Source organism: Paroedura picta, chromosome 5 (assembly GCF_049243985.1).
Source record: "Paroedura picta isolate Pp20150507F chromosome 5, Ppicta_v3.0, whole genome shotgun sequence".
Taxonomy (NCBI): domain Eukaryota; kingdom Metazoa; phylum Chordata; class Lepidosauria; order Squamata; family Gekkonidae; genus Paroedura; species Paroedura picta.
The window spans coordinates 123,467,070-123,486,255 of record NC_135373.1 but is presented as its reverse complement, the minus strand read 5'-3'; the positions used below and the strand labels follow the sequence as shown (position 1 = coordinate 123,486,255).

General features: G+C 46.3%; 1 protein-coding gene across 1 annotated transcript; it reads left to right on the top strand.

Moving 5' to 3' along the window:
- The first annotated feature begins 6,153 nt into the window (after nucleotides 1–6,153).
- LOC143838633 (myotrophin) lies at nucleotides 6,154–19,186 on the top strand. Its single transcript, XM_077340327.1, has 4 exons — nucleotides 6,154–6,377; nucleotides 13,586–13,699; nucleotides 14,635–14,718; nucleotides 17,167–19,186. The coding sequence occupies exons 1-4, from the start codon at nucleotides 6,306–6,308 to the stop codon at nucleotides 17,251–17,253; spliced, it is 357 nt and encodes a 118-aa protein (XP_077196442.1). The 5' UTR covers nucleotides 6,154–6,305; the 3' UTR covers nucleotides 17,254–19,186.

Genomic DNA, 19,186 nt, shown 5'->3' with positions numbered 1-19,186 from the left:
AGCCAGATACACGGAGGGGAGGGACTGGTTCCAGAGCAGAGATTTCAGACCCCCTCCCTCCTGGAATCTTAGAGGCTCCAATTAGGCTCCAGAGATTCCCCTAAGCTAGAAGGATGCCCTGTTATATTTCTTGAAATAGCAGGTTAAACTTTTTGTATTAAGCTGCTTTGAGATCTCTCCTTAGGAATATACTGGTTACGTTCTGCATTGCTATCCTTGGTGACGCTACAGTTTGAGCCTCAGTATGGTACAAAAAGGTGCCTGAACACAGTTGCTAGGACTTCAGTTGCTTTTCCACTCTTCTTTGTTTTGTATACGAATTGTACCACCTTTCCTGCAACCCAGAGAAATAGAGCGGAAGGCCAAAATAAGCATTCCGAGTGTTCATCTCCTCTTGAAGTCTTGTTAGGGTTGCCAGCCTCCAGGTGGGAGCTGGTGTTCTCCCAGTATTTCAACTGATCTCCAGCATTTGGAGATTAATTCCTCTGGGAAACATGGCTGCTTGCTCCAAAGAGTACAGAAAAATTAAATTTTGTAAATGAAGCAAAATAAAGATACCCCAAGCCCTAATACCTTATAAAATCTGACACTGCAAACCTAGGAAGAGGTACTCAGTCTGAGTCCACTAAAATAAATGGATTTAAACTATAATAGCTCTGCATAGGATTGCACTGTAACTACACTCTAACACACTGCATTTTGAAAGCTATTGAAAATTTAAAAACTGAAGGGTTGGGGAAATTGGCCTTGAAAGAATTGGGTTTTATACCCCACTTTTCACTACCCGAAGGAGTCTCAAAGCAGCTTACAATTGCCTTCCATTCATCTCCCTACAACAGGCACCCTGTGAGGCACCTCTTGAGAGAATTGACTGACAGCAGGCCTCGTGTTTCAAAGCAGCTTACAATTGCCTGCCTTTCCTCTCCCCACAATAGCCACCCTGTGTGGTAGGTGGGGTTGAGACCTCTGACAGGACTGATCTATGTGAGCAGCTCTAAAAGACTGTCTAGCCCAAGATCATCCAGCTGGTTGCATGTGGAGGAGTGGATAATCCAACCCTGCTCTCCAGATTAGATGCCTCCACTCTTAACTACTATACCACAACTGAGTCCACTGAGATTTTATAGAATCCTGGAGGGGGGGGGCTTTGAGTGCAACATCATTTCCCAAATGTTTATCCCCCTCACCCCCCCACACACAGTTCCTCATGATGCATTTCAAGAAGAATGGAAGAACCCATCCACAGGCATGAGGGGTTTCTACATCTTTCATGGACTTCCTAGATATGCAGATGGTGAATTTGCAAAAGGGAGAACCTGCCACCCAAACTCTGGGCAGCTCATTGTGCTTGAAAACATTTTAGCATTGTGAGGGGAGCATGAAGATAGGACATTGGAGCACAGAAGGAAATGGCTGATGCTTTGTGTCTGGCTCCTAAGACAGAAGAAAATGCTTTGGTGCTCTGGCCTGCCTGCTCCTTCCCTTCCTCTCAAGTGTTTTTTGCCACTGAGTCACAGCAGATTTCTGGTGACGACCTGGGGTTTTGAAGGCAAGACACATTCAGAGGTGGCTTGTCATTGGCTGCCTCTTCAGAATGACCCTGGGCTTCTGCGATGGCTTCCCATCCAAGTGACTAGCCCTGGTTAACTTCTGAGATATGATGAGATCTGGCTAGCCTAGGCTACCCAGGTCAGGGACTTCAACAAGTAACATTATGCAAATTAGCCAGAGATGTAAACCTGCCTCCTTTCCATAATTCATGCAAGTCTCAGAATCCAGCTTTTCCACTCCGAACGCTATTTGTAGTGCAGAATCTATCCAGTCTGCATGTACAGGAATATCAGAAGATGCTGCATGTACAGGATGCTGCATGTACAGGAATATCAGAAGATGCCCCCGAATGCCCAAGCCGCAAACCTGAGCAAGGGAATTTTGCAGGCTCTCTGGCCTCTATTCTTGCGAACACAACATTTTGTTTAATAGCAATAGGATTCAAAATTATACAGCAGGGTCATCAAGCAGGATTAAGGATTTCAGCATCCCAAAGGCCCTCTGTTCAGCCTGCCATCTTCAGAGGTTCTCGGTTGGTGCAACTGCCCTTCAGAGCTGCACGTCAAAATCATCTCATTAGAAATTGTGTAAGTTATTCATCCTCTTCCTATGCAAGTTCCCCACTGGATGGGCCCATTGCTTCATCTCACAGGGTTGGTAATACCCGTTATGGATTTTCCTACTCACAAGTCCCTCCAGGGCAGGAAACCAGAAGACACTTGACTCATAAGATGTGATCAGCTGTGCGGGTTTACAGCAGGGGCGGGGAAGGTGTAAGATGATGAAACCTGAAGGTGCCTCCCGGGTAGGAAATCCATAGACAGTTACAGCGCCGAACAAGATGTTATCTTGGCTGCAGATAAAGGCAATAAAATGATGAAAAGCCCTGACTGCAGGAAGGAGGGGAAATTTCCCTTAAATTTCAGAGTCCATTTGGGGAGAAAATAGCTTAAAATAGCTAGGGAGCTAGAGTTGTTAACTACGAACATTCTTGGACATTTTTCGGGAAAGAGTACAGTAGGGATGCCATACAATCTGCCCTCCATAGTGGCCATATTCTCTGGGAGAATCTCTGTCATCTGCAGATCAGTTGTAATTATGGGACAACTCGAGGCCCCACCTGGAGGATGGCAAGCCTACTGGGGTTGGAGGTAGGGAATATGTACAGTGGCCAAACCAATGTGCAGAAAATAAATCTGCCCTTTCTCTTCTTAGAGCTAATTCCAGCTTCATCCTGTAGCACGTTGGACTTTAGCTTCCCTGCCCCATGCACTTATCTATCAGCTGCTTATATAGCTGGCCACGCCTTTACTGTCAGCCTGCCTTTGCTGCTAACATTCTAGGTCAGAGGTCCCCAACAAGGTACCCACCACTCTTTTCCTGGTGCCTACCAAGTGCTTTTAGAAAGTGGGAGGGGCTAGGCACAAGCAAAACTTCTGAATGTCCACTGGAATATGATTGGCTGAACACATTTTTTAAAATGCTGCTTTGGCGGTAGCTGCCATCAGAGGATCTGCAGCCATTATGTGGTTGATCCGTCTTCTAAGGCAGCCATTTTGTGACTGTGCCTGCCACACTGCATCAGAATTCCAAAGGTTCACAGGTAGAGCAGAGTTTGGGGCCTATATCTTAGTTTAGGGTCATAGAGCCCGCTTTCCAAAGCAACCATATTCACCCGGGGAATTGTTCTCTGTCTACTGGAGATCAGGCCTCACCTGGAGGTTGGCAACTAGGGATGCATGCGGTACAGCCAGATCGGTGATCAGCGAAGACTGAGGCAGCCATGCCACAGAGGGGAGGGGTAGTGGCAGCAGAACGCCAGGCGGCGCCACCCCTCCTCTCTGCACCACAGTGCTGGCTGCCTCAGGCTCCAGTGATCGCCGAAGCGGCTGAATCACGCCGGGTGCGTAACCCTATTGGCAACCTTTTGGGGCTAGGTGGGTTTTCTAATTGACCATTGCAGATTTGATTGGCTGTACAGACCTTGAAAACCATTACTTTGGCCTCATCTGCCACCACCACACCAGGATCTTCACTGTCTGGCCAAAGGTGAGCTGTGGCAGCCATTTTGTGGTATGTCCCACCATGTTCTATCAGAATTCCAAAGACGACTGTAGGGTTGTCAGGGTCCTCATGGCCACCGTTGGGGGATGGAGGAGGTAAAGTAGCCAGATGCAAGCTGGGCAAGTCCTGGAGATTTGGGGATGGGTCTTGGGAGAACAGGGACCTCAATGGGGTACAAACCCATAGAATCCCCCCTCCTAAGCACCCCTTTTCTCTAGGGGAACTTATCTCTCTGGAAGGGAGGGCACCAAGGAAGCCTCTGGAGAGGAATGCAGTGGCCAACCACCTCTGCTTCTCAACAGCTTTGAAAGCCATAAATTGTGACTTCACAGTACTGTGTTATTTATAAACACAAATTGCTTCAGCGAGGTATAACTCCCCCCAAAGCAATTGTTTCATCCATAGAAACTGATCTCTGTAGTCCAGCTGCTACAGACCCAGGAGTCCTGTCAAATATTTTAGGCTGAGAGGATGGGTCTGGCTCAGAGTTTCCTGGCTGTGCCGGAATTCTTACCTGATCCTTTCCAATCCTATTCTGACGTTCAATCTAACTATTTCTCCTTTTAGGATATGTCTGTAGCGGCCTTTTTGTACATGAAAAGCAGGATAATATTCATTTTTCCTGTTCAGGTGCATTCAGAGGGCAGGCAGAGCAGAGAAGCTCAGAATGATGAATCAGGAAGCCTTTGTTTCAAATGTGCTAGCGGGTCACAATCGGATTGTGAATGCTGTTTTCTACTGCTGACGGGAGAGAACACCTGGCAACAGAAGTCTCTGGACTGGGCTGTTTGTCTGGTGACTGTCCTTAGTAAAAAAAAAAAAAATTTTTTTTTAATTTTTATGTTTGTCCTTTGGAACTGGATCAGTTGAGGCCGAAACAACATCTCGAAATCCTATCCTGGCTTCCCTGCTAGAAACCTACCAAGTTAGACCTCAATGAAGGCCCTTGTGACCTTCACTCTCTCATAGAACCGAGAAGACCAGGCAATCATATTGATTCTGGTTTGAATGTTTTTAAATGTATTGATTTATTTACATTCCTAAATTACATATCATTTTTATGTATTTACATTGTTGTGAGCTGCTCCCATTCTCTGGAGAGAGGGCAGCAAATAACTGGCAATTAATAAAATAAAATGAAATAAATAACTTGAAAAATGACTATAGTTTATGACCATTATCTTTCCTATTTACCAGCATTCCACAAAGGATTTGGAAAAGCATTATTCAGCGGACTGCTGTCTACCGTTTGAACTTGCCCAGTTATTGTGGATCATCCATGCTCTTAATGTTGCTGTTTTTTCCCCTTTTTGTCCTGCTCCTGATCTCTAGTTTTCTGTGGCTTTGGAACTCAATGAGCCTTTTTCAATAGAAAAAAAGCAAGGATGTTACAGCATAGTGTAATTTATTCAAGCTGGTAGCCGTGTTGGTCTGAAGTAGCACAACAAAAATAGAGTCCAATAGCACCTTTAAGTCCAACATTTATTCCAGGCGTGAGCTTTTGAATGCAGGCACTCCTCCTCAGACAAAGTGGAACAAGGATCATAACTGTAGAGGGGTAAGGCAAAGCAAATTGTGGCAAATTAGTAAACTGTGTCATAACAGCCAAATTCAGCCATGTGATAATCTTGCGCTGAGACCAGAGAGTTAAATTCAAACTTGCATTCCATAGTACTAACATGTAATGTCATGTTGAATTTAACTCTCTGGTCTCAGGACAGGATAACTGGCCAGCACAGCTTGTCACATTGTCCCAAATAAAATCAATTAAAAAGAAGAGGGGATTGTAAGGAATGCGGATATGAGAATGGAAAGAGGCTCGCATGCTTATACGTTATATCAGGGGTAGTCAAACTGCGGTCCTCAGAAGTCCATGGACTACAATTCCCATGAGCCCCTGCCAGCAAACGCTGGCAGGGGCTCCTGGGAATTGTAGTCCATGGTCATCTAGACTCTAGAACAGGGGTAGTCAAACTGCGGCCCTCCAGATGTCCATGGACTACAATTCCCAGAAGCCCCTGCCAGCGAATGCTGGCAGGGGCTTCTGGGAATTGTAGTCCATGGACATCTGGAGGGCCACAGTTTGACTACCCCTGTTCTAGATTCTAGAGGGCCGCAGTTTGACTACCCCTGCGTTATACATCTTCAGTTATGACGGTGGTTCATTTTGCCTGAGGAGGCGAGCCTGCACTCGGAAGCTCTCGCCTCCTATAAAGCTTTGTCGGTCTTAAAGGGGCCATTGGGCTCGATAGACAAACTACCCTCTCGTTGCTAGGGCGACGAGACGCTAACACGCGCATGCGCACAGACAAACTACCTACTGAGAGAGAGTGTGTGTTTGTGTGTGAGAGAGAGAGAAGCGAGGCGTAGAGCGAGCAGCGGCGCAGGCGCGCGCGTGCCGGCTCGCCTCAGAAAAGGCGAAATTGTGGCAACAGCACGACTCTCAAAACGATAAAGCGCGCTCCTTCTCCTCACGGCTTTGTTTTTGTTTTTTTTTCCCTGAGGGGGGGGGGGTCTGCGCGCGCGCCCCCTCTGGCGGCCGTTGGGCGACGGTTGCTGCGTCGGTTGGAGGCGGCCCTTCCGGCGCGGCCCCGCCCCTTCCGCCCGAGCGCCGCCGGCCCCGTTCCGCGGCTGTCAGGCAGGCAGGGACGGAGAGAGGCAGGCAGGGACGGAGGGCGGCGGCCGCCGGGATGTCGGACAAGGAGTTCATGTGGGCCCTCAAGAACGGCGACCTGGACGAGGTGAAGGACTACGTCGCCAAGGTGAGCCGCCGAAGGGAAGGAGGGAGGGGTCGCCGCAGCAGACCCAGGCCCCTCAGGTCCTCAAGCCTCAGGTCGAGCCTGCCCCCGCCACGCCGCCGCCAGTGGGGAGAGGAGGCGGAGAGGCCCCGGGGACGAAGGCTCGGGAGGCGCGTGGGAGAATGAGGGGTTGCCAACCAGCCGGGAGGGAAAGGGCCTGCCCCCTTCCTGGCGGGAGCACGGAGGGTTACAAAGGGCGGGATTGGGGCGTCGCTCAGCCTTGCCCAGCCGCGCCCCCCCCCCCCGAGGAGCATCCTTTTGCGACGATGGCATCGAGTCCACCGGCAAGGTTGCCCTCGGAGGCGGTCTCCGAGGGGCTGCTGGCATCGCCTTGTTCTGCTGCAGGCCCACAGCGCTGCCCTCTGAAGCATGGCTGTCAGTTTCCCTAAGGGAAAACCATCAAGCCCCCCCCCCCCCGAAAAAAGGCCCTAGCCGTTCAACTTCTGCATGGACATTTTCCCCTTCACATGAACCACTCCCCCCCCCCCTTGGCGTTATTGTCTGAAACTATGTCTGTCATTACCGGTTTAAGCCTGAGCCCCTGGTACTAAATAGGAATTTACTTCTGAGTAATTGCGCTCAACAATGGGCTCAGGGAGGCAGACATTCCCAGGTGGTAGCTGTGTCCCATTGCAGTTCTCTATAGGTTTACTCAGAAACAAGTGTGAGTTGTGCTTACTTCCAAGTAAGTCGTTAGGCATGCACTGCTAGCCTGTTCTAGTCAAGCCTGTATGGGGCCTCATGGCTCCTTAAAAAGCTGAAAGATTTATTGAGATCCAATTTCTCCCCCAGCTTGCTTTGTTAAATGCAAGAAGCATATCTTAAATTTGCAAACATATATGAGCGAGTGAGTGTGGAGCGGGGGGGGGGGGGGAGATTTTGGTGGGGGCAGCTTGGCTTGGGAAGCATGCAGGAAACTTCTCTGGTCTCTCTGACACAATTATATATAGTGGTTTATACACTAATGCATGCTGTGTAGAGGTAATGAAGAGAGAGAATTGTTTTCCGCCTGAGTGCTATAAATGTAGGTCACCCATAATGAACTCAATTAGCAACAGGTTCAGGACAGCCAGAAGGAAGTTCTCAGTCATGTGTTGCTGCCAGTAAGCTGTGACAGCTTCTTGTTAGAAGATTTTTAAAGGGAGTGAGATACATAGAAGTGGAGAGTGTTATGTTGACTAAATAAATAGAATATTCATGTTTATAGTTGTTATACGACTGGCTGCCAGGTTCCCTGAGGAAAGAAATGCCCTGTCCCTTCAATGGGGTCGTTATTTACCAGGTGCTTTTATTTACAGTGTGGTTCTCCAGAGGTCCATGGACTACATCTCCCATGAGCATCTGCTGAATGATAGGGTTGTGAGTGTCCTGCATAGTCCAGGGGGTTGGACTAGATGACCCATGAGGTCCCTTCCAACCCTGTTATTCTATGATTCTATTAATTGTAGTCCATGGACATCTGGAGAGCCAGTTTGGCCACCCTTGTTCTATGTCATGAAATGATTCCACACATTAAGCCCGGAGAAAAATGCCCTGTCCTATGTCCCGTTTGCAACTCCTCACCTGGTCTTTATTTTTACCAAGGGTTTTAAAAGAGAGCTCAGTGATTCCACTGCCTTCTCTGAATCTTTGAAGTATGCACCTGAGTTTATTAACAAGTCTGATTTGAGAAAATAATGCAGTTAGGTATAGTTATGGAAAAGGGATTATGCATATGCTCAGGGTTGTTTCTTTCAGGACTCGACTCTAGTGCTGAAAAACAAACTTCTGAGCTAAGCCCTGATGAAGTCTTGGCACAAATGGAGCAGTTAATTACAGAGACAAACTCTAAAGGGGTAACCATGTCACTCTGTAATGACAATGCTGAAAAAGATACTTTGTGCCCCCTTAAAGTTTAACAGACCTATCCTAAGGCAGTCTACCCAATATCTTGCTCAGGACCATTAAATGGGGCTATGTTCAGCAAAGCATTCTTAGGATTGCACTGCTCTGGCTTTAAGAATGTATGGTTAAAACCTGTTCTCCCAGGTGGGTCAGCTGAATCCTCAGCAAGCAGCTACACCTGTGCACCTGAAGCACAATTATGACCATTGGTGGTCAAGCTAGTTCGTGGCATGTAAAAGATATATTTTGGACAACTTTGTGTTGAACTCAAGAACACAAGCACAGATTTATATATTATTTATTTGGATTTTTATACCACCTTTCCATATGGCTCTGGGCAGTTTACATAGAACGTCATAGGTTGATATTATGGAACATCATAACAGTATAATGAATATAACAATATAACAATCATAACATATCAACTAGAACAATATTTTAACAGAAACAGTAACTTTGAGATCCTTAGGTGGGTTGGTATATTCAGTCATGGAAGAGGGGGTCTGAGGAGGGACCAGCAGTTGCTGTTGGCTCAGTCGGCCTCAAGCAAATGCCATTCACAGCAATAATAATTGTGGTTGTGTAAGTCTGCGTTGAATAAAATTACATATATTGTTGAGCTCTTACTCGGCAGTTCAGTTGCTTTAAATCTGTTGAATGCGAGCTTTTAAAAATGTTTTTACAGTCTGCTTTTCTGACAGGGACTGAAGGCAGATTACACATAGTGAGTCAGTACAACTGACAAAATGGGACATTCAGTAACCAATGCATTAGGATGTTAAAAGTCTGAGACCACCAGAAAGAACTGAGGCAGTACAGAAGTATTCACATAACACATTCGGTGCTACAGAAATAGCCAATGCATTCCACTGAGCTCGGCAACTATTTGCGATACTATAACATTCTCATTTGATGATGAAGAAGAGTTGGTTTTTATACCCTCCTTTTCATTACCAGAAAGAGTCTTAAAGCAGCTTACAATCACCTTCCCTTCCTCTGCCGACAACAGACACCATGTGAAGTAGGTGGGGCTGGGAAAGCTCGGACAGGACTGCTTTCTGAAAACAGCATTATCATGACTGTGACTGGCCTGAGATCACCCAGCTGGCTGCATATGGAGGAGGAGTGGGGAATCAAACCCAGCTCACCAGATTAGAAGCTGCTGCTCTTAACCACTACACCAAGCCTGTTCCACCCATTCAAATGACCCATTATGTTTTTCAAAACCGCAACATCTGCGTGTGGTGGAGGAGAACTGACTTCTCCCTGCCCTGGCTGCTTGTCTCCTTTTAGCTTCTCTCCCCAAATCCTTTTTGCCAGAAGGTAATTTCCAGTATCTCCGCTCAGATGAAGAGTGGTTTGTGAAAAGCAGCTGCGGGAAGGCAAGCGACCAGTGGCAGAATTCTGTGCTAATTGCACTAGTGCTCCTTTCTGTGGTTCGGAATCGGATTCTCACTTCTCTCTCTTCCTCCGTAGTTGGAGGAGTTGTGTGCTGACCATCTGTTGTAACAAATTCGCGAAGATGCTGACACTGTCAAAGCAGGTGGCTGAGTCAGGTGGATTCTAAGTCTAACTGCACTGTATAGAAAACAGCGCTCCACTAGCTGGATTTTTGAAAAAAGAATCACCCCCTTAGTCGTGCTGTTCATGCATTCCCATTGTTCTTGCGTATCATGTCTGCTGTTCTTTGTGACCTGTGCGCTCTGGCGCTAGAGCTACATCACAACAGGCCTGATCAATTTCCAGGTCTCAGTAAGGTTTCATAAGATCTGTGCCTGCTGATCAGCTTTCCGCACTCTTCGTAATCCTTTTCTCCCCGGGTAGTTTTCCAGGCCCAGCCCTTCTCCCCCCCCCCCACCCCTCTGTCTCCCCAGGACCATTGTTTACGGGCTTTGTGCTTGCTGGCACATCCAACAGCTACTTTTCTGGCATCTGCGACTGTGTTGGGTGGGAGTGCAGAGACTCAGAGAACTGAGGTGCCCTTTCTGAAGGCCAAATTCCAGTTCAGAGGACATGACCATTGGCCTGCCTCCATGCTGTGTAACTTGAGAGTGCCTCTGTTGGTGTTGAGTCAAGGGGGGGGGATTGGTCTGATATACTGTGTTTGCTTCAACACTGAGGTTCCTGCATGGTGTCTGTGTGAATGGACGCCCTGGCTAGTGGAATACAAAGGGGGTAGCCCATTCTTTAAAAGCCTACATCACGCAGCATGTGCTGCTTCAGTCATGATGCCTTTCATATTCTTTCCCTTAGGAAAGTGACCCCTTGGCTTCTGCCCTACCTAATTTCATGTGACAGAAATGTGTTCATAAGTCTGCTTGTCAGGCACCAAGATAGTCAGAAGAAGCATTTTGAGGGATCATCTTTTTATTTTCTTCCTTTCCGTTGAGCTTTCAGCATCATAACTCCCTCAGTTCTCAAGTCTTTAAGAGTCCTTGTCCCCCAAATGTTTATGCTTTTCTCTGGGGGGAAAAAGTTGCACTTCCTGTTCTCATGGAAAATTTTCTGGTTTTGCAACAAGACTTTAAAATGCAGCAGACCATATATTTGCAGTGATGTGTGGTTCTTGAGTGCCACAGTATTCTGAGTTTCTGACTTCAGGGAGTTTGTTGCTTTGACCTACCCTCCCCCCCCCCCAGTAAATCCAGCCATCTCAGAACCTTTGTCTCTTCTGAGAACCAGTGGTTGGACCTGCTGTGAAGGTTCCTTCACCTTGAGAGTGAGAAGGACATTCTAAAATATTTGGATACCCCCCCCCCCAGGAATCTGGTTGATCTTTCTGTCTCCCAAGATCAGAGGGAGTGCTCCATTTCCTAAATTTGATGCATACTATTATAAATTAGCCAATAGTGATCCTGACAATAAGAAACGGGTGGGTCCAGGATGTCCTCCTTGCCCTCATGCAGAAGTCCTACTTTATGGTAAGGCCGAAGTTCCACTCCTGTGCAAGGGGTGGAAGATATTCTGACACATTTCAGATGTTACCAAGTCACATTCTCAGTGGTGAGAGGACAAGAGAGAACCTGTAGGACTGGCATGCAGGCACCAAGATAGAAGATGGTGGACAGTCGGAGGGTGCTTGAATACAAACTGAATACGAACAGGTTTTGGCAGTTGTTTAAATGGGGCAAAATGGGGCTGTGGTGCACCTTGCTAAACTATTTTCCATCTGCCACAGGAATGCAAAATTCATGCTTTACAGCATCAAGAAAACCAGATGCTGGCAGGAGAAGCGGTACTGTGAATGAGTGAATGAATGAATGAATGAGAGCATCTTGTCTTTGGAGATGTGAGGGAGCAATGTGGCTCAACATAGTAAACCAGTAGGTTGGAGTGGGTTTAATACATCCACTGACATCAAGATTGAAGCATCACATTCCACAGTAACAATACACCAACCCCAAAGCTGAGCTTCTAAGTGTTGTAGCAGACACATCCAAAGTTGTTCCACATAATTTTTGGAGAGTGTTGTTTCACAAGTGTATTTTCACTTCCATATTGGTAATATGGTGTTTATAGCTCAAGGCCCTGATTGTTTCCATCTCAATAACGATCTTGCCAACCGTGAACTGAAGGTGTTGTCTTAATGGCACCGACTTATACAACCATACACCTAAGTACCTTGGAAGTGCCTTGGGAAATGCCTGATTTACATATAAGCCTCTGCCAAGTTGATGGATATCATGCAGCTTCCTAGCTTAAGGGCATCATCCACAATCATTTTCATAGTTTCTGTTTTGAACCTCCTGCTCCTCACAATTCTGTGGAAGAAATTGAGATCCAGGATAGCTTACCAGCTGCCATTTCTCTTGGAAGCTGGAGAACAAAAATGAATAGACACAGCAGAATTGCTGATTCTGTGACACTACTTCTTTCACATTGTTTTCCAGATGTTAGATCCCTTGTAATGTCCACCTCTTGGTAGGACTCTTGAACATGACTCTTGAACGGGGAGGGCATAAACCTGTTGGGACTAATTGTATTGTATACCCACATGCCTATAAAGGATATAAAGTAGTTACTTGTAGGGGTGCAGAAGTGTCCAGCAGGCAGCCTTGGTGAACCAGGAAGGAGGGTGACTAGATGAAGCCCTATTGTCTTTAGGAGAACTCGGTACTGTCCTGCTGTGTAAAAGGGTCAGGAGGGTCTGGGAGCCTGATTATTTTCCCTAGCAGGTTACTGATTGCCTTGTTCTTTGTTTCATTCTTTCATTCAATATACTGCCCCTCACTGTGACATCTCTTCTTAAAAGTCATATTGTTACACAGTGATCTAGCTAGTTTTGCGAGCCAGGTGGAAAAGGATAAGACCCTTTTCTCCAGCAAATAATGGGAGCCACTGGATCTCGGAAACTCACTGTGCTGTAACCGTATTACAGTTATTTAGATCTTACTTAAACAAATATGCATATGAAGGTATTTTAGTTACACCCTTCCCTCCTCTTGGCTGTAGTGCTGAACATCAGGTTAAGGACACTGTAGAATACTGTCTTTCATTAATTTCTTTCTCCGATATGTTCTCTTGTCAGTCGTGGGTGTTTGTGTACTCTTGAGTGTTGGTGCTAGAAGCCATTCTGCATTCTTCTCTATTGACTTGTGTTTCCCCCACCCCAAGTTTCTAGGTTCTTTGAGACATGACTTTGTTGGACCATCAGCATGTTGCTAACAGATGACATTTTGCTTAGGTGCACATGCTTCTTTCATTTTGGCTCTTGGACTTGAGGTCTTTGCAGAGATTGCTGCTCTGTCCTCAGAAAGGAATTAATATACCATGTTATTCTGCTGGGTCCTTAATGTAAAGCTGAGCACCTTGACTTGGAGGTGGGAAGGGTAGAACTAAAAAATCTTCATGCAATTTTGCATTTCAGTAAACTATTGAAAGAGCCTTTCTGGAATGTTTAGTTCATAAATAACTCTTCTGTTGGGAAGAGGGAATGTTCTTTGCTTGGCTGGTAGCCATGTTGAATGTATTCAGTGGACCTAGTACTGTAAAAAAGAATTAGGTGATATGATCTAAAGATTAGCCAGGGAAGACGGGAATGGTTGAAAGGGAGGAAAGGAATAGTACATATACTGCGACTGAAGACTGTTCCCTGGTTAGATAACTTCCTGATTCTTGAACTGAGATACAGTTTTGCCACCCTGCCTCTGTTGCTGTAAAATCACTGAAACAAACACAGGAGGCAAAAATTGGGACTGCTGATACCTGGCTTGAATAATGACTTGCCTGTATGATGCTCATTTTCAAACATAGCTCTGAGTTCTCACTGCCGTTTCTTCCTGCTAAAGGGTGAAGATGTGAATCGGACTCTGGAAGGTGGGAGAAAACCTCTTCACTATGCGGCGGATTGCGGGCAGCTTGAGATCCTGGAGTTCCTTCTACTGAAAGGCGCTGATGTTAATGTATGTTGACTACAATCCGTGGGACCTGGAGAGACTCTGTGTGGATGGCTAACGGGGGCAGGGCATCTGAGAGATGGGTCTTGCATGGGAGAGGCTTCCGTTTTGTCCCGTGTTTTGCAGGCGTTTGTGTTGTTTCAAAACCTGGTGTATTCAAGGAGAAGATGGAATGAGTAGATATGCAATGAGCAACAATGGTCTTTTAAGCCCCTTGATGCTTTTATGGGCTACTCAGTCCTCCAGCCTTTAGTAACTGGCCAGTCCTCTGGGTGATTGAAAACCGCTGATTGGGTTAATCTGGGTGACTCCAATGAGTTTGCTTCAACAAGCTGTGTGAAAGCCTGTCCCCCCTCTCCTTCTGGGGTGTTACAGAACAGATGCATTGGCTCAGACCAAGCAGAGAGTAAGTGATCTGCTTCATCATTAGACTGTCAGTGTACAAATAAATGGGTCCCATCTCCTGGGGATACTGTTTGTAGGATATCAGCGGCCTGTGTGCAAACACTCCTGTTAAGCCTTAAGGCAGTTTCTGTTTTCAGTGTGTGTGTGGGGGGGGGTGGGGGGGTGGAGCTGATTTCCACAAGTTCCCCTTCCACTGCAAACCCTCAATTTGTTCCCATCGTTTTTGAAGGTGGCTTCTGTGACACACACACACAGACACATACAGAGTCTCGGGAAGTTCAAAGACCTATAGCAACCAGAGGGAAGAATTGGGGTAGATTTCTGTCCCCCTCCCCCAAACCGCTTAAAAACTCCAGAATGCATGCTCAGATACTATATGTGTGCATAGATGCAGGCCTGTGTTTTATTCGGATTCAGTTCTTCCGTGCCGATTCTTAATAACCACCATGACCTCATTAGTGTATTATTAGAACAGTCTGCTACTCTCGAGTGAAGTCCAAACAGTTCTCATCAAGCGGGGCCCTTCTTTTCTACAGGCTCCAGACAAACACAGTATCACTCCACTCCTTTCAGCAGTCTACGAAGGCCACATGACTTGCGTGAAGCTGCTCCTGTCCAAGGTGAGTGATGGTAGACATGGGACAACATGATGAATGAGCATGCCAGTTTCAGTGACCACCTCCATTTGAGGGACGCCAGAAAGAATTACTTTATAAAAACAGAAGAAGAGCATACTATTCTCAGTGTTGAGTGTCTTCATCTAAATCACATTAAATAATGGGCAGTTTCTTTCAATTGTGTGGGGTTTGTCTCCATATTAATTGGCCAACAACCTGTTTACACACACACACACACACACACACACACACACACACCATTGTGTTCAGAGCAAGGGCTTAGGAATAGGATGAGTGCTTGGTGTGAAGCTCACCCCAGATGCAATCTCTGGCACATTCTCTAGAAGCAGCCCATCTAGCATAGCTTCCAGTGTCACACACTGGCAACCCTGGTACCCTCAGAGTCCAAAGCAGCAGCTTTCGTAGACAGGCTGTTCTTTCTTAGAAAACCCTCTCCATTATAGTGGCTGGAACGGCCTATGCCCATAAATATCAGGATGATGGAGCTGCTGCAAGAGCTTCTGGTAAGGTTCTGCGACCCGTGCCACAGATCATGTCAAAAGGAACTCCCAACTATGTTTGGGTCATCACAGACATCTGTGCCAAAGCTTTAATTTCTTGCTGCTGCTTTGCTTCCTCATTTATCTCTCTAGCTGCCTTTGGGACTTAGTTTTAAAAGTTTTGGCCACATGCTTGGGTGCAGTTGCTAGACGTTTTCCTTCTGAAAGCTTTTGTGTGAATCTCCCAAATGAATTAGTCTGAAAGTGTATCATTAGATTTGGCAAACTGCTCATAACTTTTCTGCTGCTTGGGAAATGTGTATGCAGCCACTGCACTTTTTGTGCCTTTGCCCTTCTGAACCTGCTAGTGAAGGGAGGTTTCTAGTTTTGCCTAAGGTTAGCAATTGAAAGTGAAGCATTTAATCTACTGCTTGCTGAACCAACAATAAAATAATTTTCTAACTCAGAAATATCGGATTCTGGAAGGTTCCTGTCTCTTCAGAACACCTCACAAAGTTTATTTCCTCCCATAAATTTCCCTGGCTGTAGATCTACTTCAGTATAAATGGAAAACGTTCCTGCTTTTAAGCCTTAAACTTCTTGCCACTGGGTTACAAAGAAGATCACCTGCTCTTGCCCTAGATCTGCCTGGTCCTTCATGTCCACTTATTGTTTGGGTCAGTGGCAAGGACAGGGATGTTTTAGGTGTGGAGCTACAGGTGCAAAACATCCTTCTTCCAGGTTATTGTGTGTCATGGAATGTTCAGCACCAGGTGAAAGAACCTTTCTTAGTAATTATGTTTCCTCATCTCTCTCTCGACACTTGGCAGGGGTGTGTTGTCACACTGATCTCTTCGTTTTGTGTGTGTGTGTCTTTGTTTATTTTGCTGTGTGTGTTTTCTCCTTTGTTTTGAGCTACTACTAACTTTTTATCTTGTTTGTAAAGTTTTGATTTGCTTCTGTTGTTTAACTGTGAGTGGGGCCTCGCATTTTCATCCCGACAATGATTTGATGCAGGTTCAAGGTATCAGCACCCCAAATACTGTTCTGACCTTCTGTTTGTGCTTGGTTTCTAAGGCATTGCAAAGACTTAATGGCTACGCATAGTTGGTTACCTCTTCAGTGAATGCAAGCGGTGCTTAGTCACTGCTAAGTAGCTTAGCATGTTAAGTATTTTGTATAGCTACAAGTGGGTGTGAAGAGAATTCTATGCAAGTCTGATTTTTCTGGTGAGCTCAGAAGGTCACCTGTAGGTGGAGAGGCCAGGGTTCTTTGAATGCCACCATTGGCCTTCAGAGAATATGGATTTTGAGAGCGACCCTTGCCAAAAGAACCCAAGAGCCTCAGGGAAAAATTGATGCTTCTGTTTTGGCCCACTAAGGGATCCAAAGCATCCTGCAGAAATATCCAAAATGAAGCAAATGTGTGGAAGCAAACCAGACAACAAGCCAGGCAAACATATCCTGGGAAGGTCTTGCTTACCTGGCAGCTGTAGGCCACAGGCTGTGTGCCTTAGGCTAAAAGTCAGGGAACAGATGCCCCTGGCTATGCCCAGACTTCAAGTTGGCACACCTACTAGTATGGCCCAGACTGAAAAACGTGAAGACTGAAATCTGTATTGGGTTCCAGTGGCTGGGGGACAAGCTTTGTTTGAATGGACATTTTATCTAGAAGCACCTACAAAATACTGTGAATTCAAGTGTGAATCTTTGACATCACTGCACCTGTACCCTCAGTATGCTATTTGGATTGTGGATGGCCTTAAATCCTTGTTTCAAACACACAGCTGAAAACTTGGTTGGGTATAAAGGATGAAGGCGTCGTCATGAATTATGGCGCTTGCATAAGAAAAGCAACGATGAATACAGTTCTTCTTGTGCAAAAGAGCTGTGGATGTTTTCTCCTGGGCCTTATCTCCGGAGTGACAGCAACTCTTCTCCTCTCTCGACAGGGCGCTGATAAGATGGTGAGAGGACCGGACGGACTAACTGCCTTGGAAGCCACCGACAATCAGGCGATCAAGGCTCTGCTCCAGTGAGGGATGGACTGAGCCGTTTCGTCTCTCTCTCCTGTGGCCTCACACTGCTGCCTGTCTGTCACTCTTTGTATCTTCCAGCTTCTTCCACTAAAGATGGGGCGGGGAGGGGGGGGGAACCACTACAGTAAACCCAACCAGGTGGGGCTCCTGTAAAAGAGAGCGAAGGTCCATCTGGAGGGGGAAGGAGCCCATTTTTCTGGTGTCTCCTTAGGACTGTTTCTTTGCGGGACAGTCTTTTCCCCTCTCCAGTGAGGCTGGACATCTCCTGGGGAAAGGAAGAAGAACGTGGTCTAAAATGTGGCCTGTATGCTGTTCTGATGCTCTTAGGATTTCCAGAAAATGTTGTGAAAGGGTAGCACCATTCTGTGCTTTCTCGTTTTGTTAAGGCTGGGGAAAGCCAGGCCTTTTGTACCTTCATTTCCAATCAAGCTGCATCCCCAGGCCTCAGGTAGACCCTGCGATAAGCAGAGTTCATGAAATTGGTTTCAAACGTCCCAGACTTTAATCATTGGATTCCATGTTAATCCTCAACTCTTTCCACAAAGAGCCCACCAAAGAATCATGTGTGCTCCACGACCCAGGACATTCTAGTTGAGAGCCAGCCACATTGGGGATAATAGTGCTCTTGGAAGGCGTCGGATTGAAAATCCCTCACCTCCATGTCATAAAATGTGCTTGAACCAAGCAATGGCCCCGGACTCCTTGGTGCTAGAGCATCCATGCTTTGCCCTTTGTGAGGGAGACTGGAATGTCTTAATTCGTAACCCAAAATGGCTCCCAATCTTTGGGGCCCATATCGTTCTTCTGAAGAAAGCCAAAGCATCCTTGCTCTAGCTGTGCCCTCACCATATAGATCTTATCCGTGCTGCATGCTCCTCAGGATGAGATGTGATCCACTCTCTTAGCATTGTCTTTCGAAACCAAAAAATTCAGTCCCGCAGACTCAGTGGTCACAGGGTGGGCTGCAGCTCATGACCAGGAAAGGAGAGAGCGGTTTATACGGGTCTCTTCACCAACACTTTGCAAGGTAGCTTTCTTAGGGACATTCACTTACAATTCTTTGCATCATGTTAAGCTTCGGTTGGTTTAGAGTTGCCAGTAGAAACAGCACCAGACCGGACTGAAAAACGAGGACAAAATTTGGGCCACGTCAACCTTCCCAATAAGAGTTGCCCTGGCTTCACCTCAAGTCTGTGATAGCCTCAAGGATATGTGCTGTCCGGTTTATATCTCCATTTTATATTACGTTTAGATCCCTCCCCTTATAGTCCTGATAGCATTTATAGTACTGTGTGGCCCGTTCCCCATGCTTGTAGCATTTCCTTCCAATGAGAAATCAAGCAGTTGAGTCTCTGTTCCAAAACAAGAGAATATTATTGAGTACCTGCAACTCAAATTGTTCTGCATTTCTCATTCATGATATGTGAGCAAAGGGGCAGCTGTGAGGGGAACCAGGAGATGTTTAACGAAAAGTCTTAAAAAAGAGTCCTGTAATCGCTCTCTGTCGCTAGTGCTGGGCTGTTCCCAGTTTGAACTAACGCCTTGTGGTCTCAAAGTTGGCCACTCCCCTTTGTACAGGCTCTGCTTTCCCAACTTAGTTTTTGTTCTTCTGCAAATAGTAAATTGAGTGGATAGAAGAAGCTGGTAAGAGTGGAATGCCTTCAGTGGAGCAGTCGCCACGTCGCATGCGAAACCCCCCACGGAAACGTCTTCTGTTTGGTAAACGGAGAAACGGTCATATCTTTCTACCCAACGCTGGAAGCAAAACCATGCTTTGTGCATTTTGATATTTGATCTTTTTCCAGGACTGTAACTATTTTTCCACAGTTGGGTTTTTCATTATCATGGTTCATACACATCTGACCGGTGAATGATGCTTTGTTTCAGTTTGTGTTGCAAGAATGAATGGAATAAACTTGAACTGTGTTCTGAA

What these genes read in the sequence shown, in the direction of transcription:
- LOC143838633 (XM_077340327.1), top strand. Translation starts at nt 6,306, where the DNA reads ATGTCGGACAAGGAGTTCATGTGGGCCCTCAAGAACGGCGACCTGGAC. An exon ending in TGAAGGACTACGTCGCCAAG is followed by an intron (nt 6,378 to 13,585) that starts GTGAGCCGCCGA and finishes TTCCTGCTAAAG; the next exon opens with GGTGAAGATGTGAATCGGAC. An exon ending in TGAAAGGCGCTGATGTTAAT is followed by an intron (nt 13,700 to 14,634) that starts GTATGTTGACTA and finishes TCTTTTCTACAG; the next exon opens with GCTCCAGACAAACACAGTAT.